At 33.2% G+C, this 11994-nt stretch overlaps 2 protein-coding genes across 2 annotated transcripts; both read right to left on the bottom strand.

Annotated features, from left to right (window-relative positions):
- Positions 1-335: 335 nt before the first annotated feature.
- On the bottom strand, positions 336-3359 carry LOC105202060 (minor histocompatibility antigen H13). The gene is made up of 6 exons (XM_011170438.3): positions 3098-3359; positions 2691-2801; positions 2537-2619; positions 2228-2402; positions 1643-2136; positions 336-1541 (listed from the first exon to the last, which is right to left on the bottom strand). Exons 1-6 carry the CDS (start codon positions 3323-3325, stop codon positions 1460-1462), a joined length of 1173 nt encoding a protein of 390 aa, XP_011168740.1. The 5' UTR covers positions 3326-3359; the 3' UTR covers positions 336-1459.
- A 6482-nt stretch (positions 3360-9841) lies between these two features.
- On the bottom strand, positions 9842-11051 carry LOC120358235 (the record flags this gene model as incomplete). The annotated part of the gene is given in 1 exon segment (XM_039451775.1): positions 9842-11051. A coding segment is annotated over 1 exon segment (825 nt). The 3' UTR covers positions 9842-10225.
- Positions 11052-11994: the final 943 nt, after the last annotated feature.

Raw genomic sequence — 11994 nt, 5'->3', positions numbered from 1 at the left:
CTTTCCTATTATACGCACGTACATGTGTACGACACTTAAGAATAAAAGCAAGAATGGGAGAGAAAAAAAAGTTATATATATATATATATATATATATGTATATATATATATATATATATATATATATATATATATATATATGTTGATATATGTGTGTGTGTGTGTGTGTATATATATATATATATATATGTATATATATATTTTTTATCTTCATTTTTTGCCTAGGATTTTAATAGTGAAACATTTATACAAACAGGAAAAATTGTGTCAAACAGGAGAATGTCGGAATACAAAAATTTTAGAACATTGTAATAATATTGTTTATAAGCAATTTCTAACAGTGAATAAAAAGCGAGAATACCTCTTTTATTCTTATTAGAGTTACAATTTTCCTTCAAATTTTTTCGCGAATAAAAAAGAATTGTGCAACTTTAACAGATTTTTAATTTGTATATACATTATATTTCTCTGGACAAAACATTTATATTCATTTTAATAAATTCGATAAATATCCATCTCACAAATTTTATACATATATATTATACTATATACATATATATAAAATTTTTGTGAGAAATGGATAATTATCGGATATACATATATAGTGTTTGTGTACTACAAAGGTACATGTTTAATATCTCGTTATAATAATTTTATCATAGGAAATAATTTCTTACTAATATACTTAATATTAATTCGTTTAATGCGTCACAAGGAAACAAAATTACTTTTACATTCATAATTCACGATTACCATTCACACATGGTAAAAAAGTTGTCAAAAATTCTGGAATATTTATAAAAACTTATAGATAACTGGAACTGGAATTGAAACTTGTATCAAATTAAATTTTAGAATTATACAACGCACCGCAAATTGTAACATATCGCAAAACTTAGGTAAACTCGTCTTAAAGCAGTCTCATACGTACTGCGTACGAAATATAAATCAGCAATTGGAAGTATTTTTATTCCATTTTCTCTTTTTCATACTCTCTTTCCGTCTCAAGCCTGTGAAGTAACGACACAATGAAATTCTGTTTCATCATTTAACATTTTTCCGGACAACAGTGCTTTTTTTCCAACACTATCCCGAAACGTCGATCGTCGATATCATACACGAGTGATACAAAGACCGTTTCTTTCGCATGCAAATGAAACGGCGCTCTTGGTTATCACATTCCTAAATCTTACGTTCTGGATTCTTCCCGTTCAGATCGAAGCGATATTCGCGAACGTTGTTCATTGCGAATCGTTTCATACCCCGATATATCTTGCGATTCACGTATATGCAACATATAATTACAAGATATTATACTTGACAATGCACGATTGTATGTTTTGAGCTCGAACCATCGACTATTACTCGTTTTTCTTTTACCACATACGCACAATAAATTCGAAAGATAATTACAAGATAATTTCGCAAATCGGTATGCTCTTTATAGTAAATCAAGATATTATTTTTCTTTTTTCGCTTCTACTTGCGTTTGTTCCGAATGTTGCGCCACATTCGCAGGTGGTGACGGATGATCCTCGTACCTGAAATATAATTAAAAAAAAAAACAGCTTTTTACGCACCTGCGTATATATCGAAAACGCGAAGAAACAGATGTGACGATGAAAATTTAGAAAATACTTACGAAAACAGTGCTTTGAGGTCTCCCTTGACTAACGCCAAGAGCAATGGCGTACCTATACACGCAGGTACTAAATATAGCAGAGCAGGTTGTGCGTGATTAAATAAGTGCATGATCGTTATGGTGGCGAGTAATCCCATAAAGTATGCAAAAAATGTCGAATAGAAGTAGACGTTGGTTTTCCTGCTCAAACTATTGTCGAATCGCAAAAGCAACGCGATAAAGATACCAGGCAATACGATGTCACCTAATCCCAACATGGCAAAATTACCAGCGTTCAAGCCCTTTTCCAAAAGATCTTGTGGAAATACGAGCTTAATGGGTACTTCGAAAGACTTTGCGACCGTCACCATTACATCCGTTCCAAACACCCAAAATGCATCATAAAACAGAAGACCGCAAAGTAATATGCATCCAGTCACAACATTGGTGAGATGTAACAATTCGACTCCGTTAATAGCAAACGCTATGCCAAACAGATTGTTGGCTATCCAGTGCTGAAAAAAAGAACAAAAATGTAAAGATACAACAAAAATCTGAAAAATCTCAAATAGTCTACATATAAATTTGCACGGAACTTTCATTTACTTTTTTCAGAAGATACCAGGCACCCACGAGCGAGCAGCACACGAGACACACAATGTCATGAAGATTAAACTTGTAGTTAATTATATGTTCCTCTTTATCGTCCTTTCCTTGCGTAAATAAAATATGATACTGCGTTTTTGGAATCGCAGCAGGTACCAACGACGAAATCAATGGGCTAAAATTCGATAACGCGAGAATTTACTCGTAGTCGGAAATAAACAAAGACTAGTCGATAATCAAAATAAATATTTCATTGAAAATGTTAGAGTTTTAACGATATATTTACAATCGTACGAAAAGCTAAATTACCTCGTAAGATGACACAAAGCTAGAATACCGAGAAAGAAGAAATATCCAGCCAATATCAGATTAACGTACTCTTTCGCAAATACCTGTTAAAAACCATTTCAAATAATATTTCGCTAAGTATTTTACGTATGTATATGTAAAAACATTCGATTACCTTATATAGTATATACAATCCAACTAAAGTAATACTGGAGATGAGAGGAAACATGGCAGCTTCTCTGCGAGACATCGTGTCAGGTTGCTCGCCACTAGTTTTATACAATTGCTACAAAATAGAAGGTAAAATAGTCAAACAAAAAAAATTCGACAAAAAGGTATTTAAATACATAACTTTGAAATTATCGCCGCTGTTTCTATACAGCTCTGACTCGTTGCGTTACAGTGATTTGAATTTTACGAGCACCAATGCACATAGAAAAAAATGAACATCGAAGACTACGTCGCGAGAATTATTTGGTAGTCGCGCAAAAAATGCTACTTATCGTCAAAGCGATATATAGGAATCGAAAAGATTTCGTAAGAACGTACGCGGAACAACATATGTCAAAACGCGTGGCTAACCTGCTGTTCCTTATGGTGTTTGACTGCACGATAGCTACCAAGGAAAATTGGCAGAATCGCCATAATAATGAGGCTACCGTACGCAATCGCCATTCCTTCGGGCGTCGACGGCGTTCTCGTTGCATTTACATTTTGGTATTCCGTTAAGTTTTCGTTCGCCTGTGCCATAACTTCGTTCACCGTGTTCGCCATCTTGAATACGTCGACACCACGACTCCACCTGTCCATCACTACACGGCACTGCTGGGCTGCGTTCGAAAACACCACTCGTGAGTGTGTTTCTGACCTCCGCGCCGCCTGCCGCCAGCTGTCGGACTAAGGCCGGTATTCATAGTCGATTCAGATATTTAAGATCATCTTAAGTATCACCTTAAGATGTCATCAACAAATCAAAGAACCGTATTAGCATCTTAAGACGTTACTTAAGACGATCTTGAAATAAGAATCGACTATGGCCCGTATTCATAGTCGGAACTTATTCTTAAGATCACCTTAAGTTTAATCTTAAGGTGCCCTCTAGATTCATAGTCGAAAAACAAGGTAGGATTTAAGCAAATGCTCAAGGCTTGCCTTGTTCAAGATGATTTTATTTGAGAATGTCTTAATGTGATTCATAAACACATCTAAGCATGTTCTTAAGGCTACCTTGTTAGTCATTAATTCATAGTCATTTAAGACTGTCTTATTTCACGCACACATTTATAAATAAGACGATCTTCGCGAAGACGTGTCCGAGGACGTATTAAGCAAGGCTTTTGAAGGTTAAGTGGTTCGCGTGCTCCGGTCATAGGCCTAGTTTACATCGAGCACTTGATACGCGTACTAACTCGTAACTTTCTATTAATTTATCTTACTGTCGACAATACGTGTATACATAATACATATATTTAATTATCTTGATTCATATCATACCAACTTAATATACTATTTTTTAAATTTATTGCCGAAATCAAAACAATTTAATAGAAAATTACTAGTTAGTACGTGTATCAAGTACTCGGTGTAAACTAGGCCAAGGTCATACTTTTAATTGATCTGAAGTAAAATCTGTAGTGATAATAAAAAAGTTCTGCATTCTTAAGGCTGGTTTATAATTACTTAAAGTGGGTTTATAATAGCCGTAACCGTAAGAAATTGACCAATCATAGTTAATTTATAAGAAAATAATCGACGATTAACCAATTTCTTACGGTTACGGCTATTATAAACCTTAAGTGTAGTATTAAATTTTAAACTATTAATATCAATAATGACACAAATCAGAAAAAACTGTTCTGCATGTGGTACATTGCATTACAACAATAAATTTATTTTTCAGAAGGACGGTGTGAACATAAGCAGATATATATATATATTTATACAGCTCAGCTAGTCAGCTAGTCGCTGAATTGTCATCATCACCTTGGTTTATCTTGAGCGCCTACTCATGCAAAAATAATATCGGCTAACTAGAAACGAATTGTGCTGGAGGCTATTTTATTGGCAATTTTATCAGGCAGTGTAAAATGTGGATCACTCGTAAAAACTGAGAGACATCACGGTGAAAGACGAATGTAAATATGCTTATCATAAGGATTTCTTTGTGCTCGAGCGAAATACTCTAGGCCATCCCTGGTATATTTGCAATATTTAATATTAATTAATAATACTTAACAATTACCTGCCGATTCCGTTAACTCTTCAGTTCAAATGAAATTAAAATCATAGCTTAATAATATATAAGATAGTATTACAATATACAAATTACTTAAATGCAACGTTTCTATTGGAGGAGTCCTAGGGAATATTACGAAAATAGCCAAACGGCAAATAAGTACAATCTTAAGATCGTCTTCGTCAAGTCGATGTCAAATCAAATAAGAATTACTTGAGCAAAATCTTCTTCGCGAAGGTCACCTTATTTGGCGACTATGAATTCTTATGACTTAAGACGATCTTGATTGAATAAGATGGTCTTGGCCAAGACGATCTTAAGCGCTGCCTTGAGCTTGGACTATGAATACGGCCCTATGAATACCGGCCTAAGGGTCAATGCACACAGGACGCGTCAACGCGTTACGCGTGGCGGATAGCCAATCATTCTTTTGCTTTCTTATTTTTTTTCCATAAAAGCGAAAAAATGATTGGCTACATCGCCACGCGTAACGCGTTGACGCGTGTTGTGTGCATTGAGCATATCAGATATAATAATTTTGAGGGTGCCGTCACATGGGGCGTAACTTGCGTAGCGTAATTTGCATATTCTAGTAACTCACTAAAATATGTTACGCCATTTAAAAGCCTTCTTTTACATGAAGCGTATTTCGCGGATTTTCAAGAAATGCGTATCTAATGCAACCAATTGCTGATTAGGGTTTCTCTTGTACTCTCTAACAAAAATGCTAAACAAATTTACGATTGGTTTTTGTAATTTACGCGACTCGGAAAATACGCCTCACGTGGAACTGATACTCTGCACACTAGTATGTGTGAATCATCTATGTGCGAATCTAACCTGTGCGGGCATGTATTCCTGTTTCTTGTAATTTTCAAAAATTTATATATTTAAAACAAAATAAATGTTAGGCATTTAAGAAAAAAAAAGCATTTTACATGCAAGAAATTCAAGCAACACGGACATATCTATTAATGTACAACTATGGTATAACCTTAAAATTTTGTATCAACATATCGCAAGAAAGTTGAGTATGATAGAATATTATTACAGAATAGTTATTATAAATAATAAATTTGATATAAAACTGTTTCTTAATTTACGCTGATATCATTATCTATCTTTCAATTTTGTTCTGCTTATTTAAGTAATACATGTGTTACCAACATCGACATACAGAATGGACTGCTGATGACCGTGGTGGGGGTAGAAAGACACATAGAGTGAGAGGCAGACAATACGAAGAACGTTTGTTCTCTACTAAGTCTGATTGGTTGCTGGGGCCACAACAACCAATCAAACTTAGTAGACAGAGAACGAACGTTCTTCGTATCGTCTGCTTCTCACTCTATGTGTCTTTCTACCCCCACCACGGTCATCAGCAGTCCATTCTGTATGTCGTTGGTTACCAATGCATGTATACACAGCGTTTCTTACGCAGGAAATTGGATTCGACGTAACGATGGGTGTTTACGATAACTAATCGGATCTCGGATTGGATTGAACAATGGTACTCAACGTAGGTATAGAAAATTTCCCTAGGCTAATCGGATTGACGATTGCTGTCTCAAATGTAATCCGATTGATGACGAAAGCGTGAAGACCGAGAAGCATGCTTGAAAAGTCTCTTTATTTTTTTAAATAATAACACAAAAAATCAAAGATAAAGTTAAAAAGAATGATTTGAATTTAGATTTATTGTAATTTTTTTGTCTAAACACTGGATTTCGTTTAAATTTCTGTTTATAAAAATTAATTAATCTATTCTAAAGTTTGTGGTTATATCGGAAACAAATCAAAATTAATAAAACAATTATTAATTATTAGGTACATATTAAAGCATATAATATTTCAAGCATATCATATAGAATTCCTGTTTATTATAAACTCAGTAAAAATAACTTTGAAATTATTCAATTACATTATACATTAATCAATATTAATTTATATGTTAAAAATCAATAATGTATCTGAAAATGTTTTTTTTATTCTTTTCCAGATCGTAAATAAACTTCAACTCCAAGAATAAATAAAAATTACTGGAAAATGGATTGAAAGGGCATTATTGAACATTATCAATTTGTGCTAACTTAAAATTTGTAAAATCTGCTATTCTTTGTTAGTTGTTCATTAGAGAGTAATAATATAAGAACGGAATATACATAAATAAAATTAAAATAATTGTATGCATATATGATGCGTATATTACATTTTTATATTATTACTCTCTAATAAACAACTAATAAAGAAAAGTAGATTTTACAAATTTTAAGTTAGCACAAATTGTATATTGTTCAATAATGCCCTCTTCATATAAATCCATTTTCCAGTAATTTTTATTTATTCATAGAATTGAAGTTTATTTACGATCTGGAAAAGAATAAAAAGAACATTTTTAGAAACATTATTGATTTTTAACATATAAATTAATATTGATTAATGTATAATGTAGTTGAATAATTTCAAAGTTATGTTTACTAAGTTTATAATAAACAGGAATTCTATATGATATGCTTGAAATATTATATGCTTTAATATGTACCTAATAATTAATAATTGTTTTATTAATTTTGATTTGTTTCCGATATAACCACAAACTTTAGAATAGATTAATTAATTTTTACAAACAGAAATTTAAACGAAATCCAGTGTTTAGACAAAAAAAATTACAATAAATCTAAATTCAAATCATTCTTTTTAACTTAATCTTTGATTTTTTGTGTTATTATTTAAAAAAATAAAGAGACTTACTTTTCAAGCATGCTTCTCGGTCTCCACGCTTTCGTCATCAATCGGATTACATTTGAGACAGCAATCGTCAATCCGATTAGCCTAGGGAAATTTTCTATACTTACGTTGAGTACCATTGTTCAATCCAATCCGAGATCCGATTAGTTATCGTAAACACCCTGAGAGCGGCCACAGCGGCCTTTTTCCTATAACGCTTCGAAACTCCCGTACTAGTGACGCACATCTATTCTGGCCAGAATGGGAACTACGTGTCAAGGTCCGTGGATTAGCGTTGGAGGGGAAGGAAGGTCGTTGCATCCACTTCAACGATGTGGAACGAAAATGGCGGCGGCCATACTTTTACTGCACACTCGCTCACTCACACAACTAATAGCTGTAGTACCTTACTATCTACGTACATACACTAACACTGACTCGCTGTCTCGAAAATGGCGGCTATGCAACGACCTTCCTTCCCCTCCAACGCCAATCCACGGACCTTGCTACGTGTCACATCTATTTTGCAACCCGCCGTTAAAAACAGTGTGGATGTTAGCACGCACAACAACCCACATCCATCTCTCGAGAAATGGATGTAGGTTGTTGTCCGTGCTAACATCCATTTTGCTGTAAATAAAATATGACGCGTATCGCGTGTGTTGCGTCCAGAACAGGGGTCGAGAATGTGCACAAATGATTAATTACGTCTACTTTCGTGTAATTTTTTATTTATTATAGTCTGAATAATTTACATTAACATTGATATTAATACATATCAATACGTTTATGCCCATATTTTGCACATTCATATTTTTACTTAAAAAAGATGTTTAATAGTAACAGAGAATTTGGTTCTTTAATAAAGAAACATTCATTTTACGCAGTACTTAAAAAATAATTGTAATTAACATCGCATCATATGATGAAGAAGAAATAAATGTCTTTCCACAAATAAATATACCATCTTTTTATTTTTACATAATTCTTTATTATTTAAATGTCTTCAAATTATGCTTTTGAAAAAATTAGCTTTTTTAATTTTTTTAAATCTTGACGCAACTCTCTCTCTCTCTCTCACTCTTTCTCTCTTTCTCTTTTAACGTGATTGTCCTTTAATTGTTTAGGCCTTCAGTTAGAGAGAGAAAGCATCGCGGTGATAGACATGGAGCAAGCGGCGATGTTATCTCTATGGATACCCTCCTCTTCACTCCCCTCTCGACCCGTTACGTTTTCCGTGCTACGTTTAGGCTGTAAAATTTAGAAAGAGGATTTCGGACGATTTCTGCGCAGGGACGTAGAGAGACTAGAAAGCGCCCACTCTTTTTTTATTATGTTACAATGGCATATACATGCATACGCATGATTTACAAATGACAATACGCGCGATTAATATGGCACAATAAATAATAATAATAATAATAATAATAATAATAATAATGTAATAAAAATCAATGAAATATATGGATACTTGAGTATTATTTTTATTCTCTAACTTACAAACGTGAAGATTATTGATCTGATTTTAATACAACCTTTCAACAGCTTTTACGAAATATTACGTAAAGATTAATCAAAACTTTACAAAAAAAAATTAACAAAGAATTATATAATAATATATGATATAAGATATTAAAGTGTTAATCAGTAAAGTAACGGATTTTAATCAAATTATTCTCGATATTAATCGATGGCAATTGTGGAAATGATGGAAATGGGATGGCAATGGGATGGAAATATTGGAATGAATGCAATGATGTTAATGGAATGGCAATAATGACAATTTGGAAATAATGACAATGACAATATATATAGCCCGACGGCAATGACGGCAATGGTGGAAAGGATGGCAATTATGACAATGTTCTCGATGTTAATGATGGCAATGGAATGGCAATATGGAAATAGAATCGCATAATGGAATGAATGCAATGATGGAAATGTTATCAAAAAGATGGCGATGATGGCAATAATAAAAATGGTGGCAATGTCGGCAGTGGCGGCAATGGCGTAATAATAATGGCAATGATGAAAATGGGATGACAATGATGGCAACGATGGCAATAATGACAATGATGGAAAAGATGAAAAGTAGGCCATCTCATTGGATGGCAATGATGGAAAGAATGCAATTATGGAATGCAATTATCGATTCCTGAATGACATGAGCTTGCTGCTGTATTTGGTCTGCAGCCATATAATATTTCCATTTCATCATAGAATGGACAACGTTTAATTGCAGCTCTACTAACATTATTATCTCTTTCATTTAAAGTATGCAAGTTTTAAATTTTTTAATTTTAGCTTTATCTTGTAAGATTCGCCAAGTTTATTATTTCAAAAAAGAATTTATTTCTTTTTTTTTTTACAATAAGGTCGTAATTGTAGTTTACAATTAAAGATACAGAGTTTTCACTTTGACGAATAACGAGGAACTGCCGCTGCGGTTCCTGATGCCTATATTTATATGGTGAAGCTAATACGCATTTCCCTCTTTCGTTGCATTCTTTCGAATGATATCATCTTTTATCAAAAACAAAACTTTGAAACTGAAAGGTTCGATTATCTAAATGGAAGTTTCCTTAGTAATGGAAAATCCGATCATTAGTCATATAACGAAGAATGCTCTTAGTATCTATCTAATCGAAAAAGGAAAATGGTATCTAATCATTAGTAATGTACATTCCAAAAAGGGATACGTGGCCGCTGCCCACACCTCCGCCCTTATGGAAAAATTTGGCGTATAGTCAAATTTTATTGGTAAGCAGTCGTCTTAATACTTCTGAATTTATTCCTTCATTTTGGGCGTAAGCGGTGAAATGGGCGTGTTGTGTAGGTGCACGATTCCCGAAGCTGCATTGATTATAGCAATTTCCAAGCAGTTGTTTGAATAGATTGATAATACTGGAAAATAGTCCAATTTTATAGAGAAATACAAAGAGGACAGAGCCAAGGGCTATATATCCTGTTAAATGCAAATAGTACATAAATGTTTCTTTCCAAGTAACAGTTCTTTTATGTTCCGATATTCGTTCTGCTATATTGTCCAGTTCGTCTAAGGTTTTACCTAGAGTTTGCAAATGTTCTGGGTTAACGTGAATCTCTTTTATTAGATCCATTGGTATGTCAGTCAAGTTGTATTTCATTAAGGTTTCATTAATTGATTTTAGATTAATTACATGAATTGTTTTATGAACCTCAATTTTGTCTTTTATTAAGTTTTCTGGTTTTAAAGTTGCTGTGTCGGAAATTGCTGTACAGTCTGGTTCTAGATGAATTATAAAATTTTGATATACTCGCACGTTACGAGGGATTTTATCGGAGCAAAGTATATGCAAATTTTCTTCTCTAGGTGCAATTCCTATCCAATCCTGATTTGTATGAAGTTGGATCCATAACGTGTTTTGAATTTGCATGTACTTTGTTGTACATTTTTCTGTTTCACGCTTAGTGATTATTTCTGTTAGACAATTATCCTTTATTCCTAATTTGTAATCCGGATACGTTCGTTTTAGTAACTGATACTTTCCGAGTTTCTTTGCTAAACTTAATTCTAATTCGTTAATTGGCATAAAGGTAGTTCTAAATGGATCTAATAGAATAAGTCTCTGGGTTGTATCTATTATTGATTGTCTTAACCAACCGTGTCTAGGAAGAGATATTACTTTAGTTAAATCTAAGATCTTGTCTTCTATTAGCGGGATTACCAGTTGAATAATTAGTCGTTTCTCTGTTAGTGCTATCGATATTTCGCTTATATCAATAAGGGTTGTATAATGTATTTCTTCCAAAGGCACTGGAAAATTATCTACATGTTTATGTTGCCTTAAAATGTTAAATAATTCCTTGGGTGATAAAATGTACGGTTTAATCGTTCCATGTCTTCCGTCCACAATTAATTCTTCGGCTTTTCTTAGTTCGTTAGCAAATTTTCTTAACTCTTCGTCTACGTCTAATAGCGACTCATCTATCCAAATATTCATTTCATTAATTAAAGTCAAATTCCTAAGATGATTAAATCGTTCATTTATTCGACCTATTGACTGTGATGTAACGTCAATAATTTTTTCATTGCTATCTAGGGACTTAAGTATTATGCTAGTTTGATTTCTTACATATTGTATAATGTTTTTCTGATCCTTATATAAACTATCTAATTCTTTATTATAATAACTTGCGTCAGCATCGGATAAAGTTCCGAATAATGTTTTGCTTATTTCTCCTACAAAATCAAATAATCCGCGTTTAGTTCTCGACATCGTTCGAAGTCCTGCGAGATAAAAGACGTTTTCTAGATCATTCGCAATTTCTTTTAAATAGTCTAATCTTTTATTAATACGGCTTTTGGAGGAGCAAGTCCAACTCTGTTTATAAAGACATTTGTTGGATAATTCTATATATGTATTTTTGAGCATTTGGTAGTTTTGCTCTAGTTCAAATAAGTTGTATCCTATTACAATTTTCCATTGTTCGTGATATAATTTAACTTTGCCTAGCGTTTCGAGATATATGACTT

This window comes from Solenopsis invicta, chromosome 7, assembly GCF_016802725.1.
Source record: "Solenopsis invicta isolate M01_SB chromosome 7, UNIL_Sinv_3.0, whole genome shotgun sequence".
In the NCBI taxonomy this organism is placed as follows: domain Eukaryota; kingdom Metazoa; phylum Arthropoda; class Insecta; order Hymenoptera; family Formicidae; genus Solenopsis; species Solenopsis invicta.
This window is presented reverse-complemented; position numbering and strand designations above follow the sequence as displayed.

Excerpts from the sequence above, each read along its gene's own strand:
- LOC105202060 (XM_011170438.3), bottom strand. The coding sequence starts at position 3,325 with ATGGACAGGTGGAGTCGTGGTGTCGACGTATTCAAGATGGCGAACACG. Across the intron at positions 2,137-2,227 it reads CCTGGTATCTTCTGAAAAAA|CACTGGATAGCCAACAATCT; the intron begins GTAAATGAAAGT and ends TCTTTTTTTCAG. Across the intron at positions 1,542-1,642 it reads GACCTCAAAGCACTGTTTTC|GTACGAGGATCATCCGTCAC; the intron begins GTAAGTATTTTC and ends ATTATATTTCAG.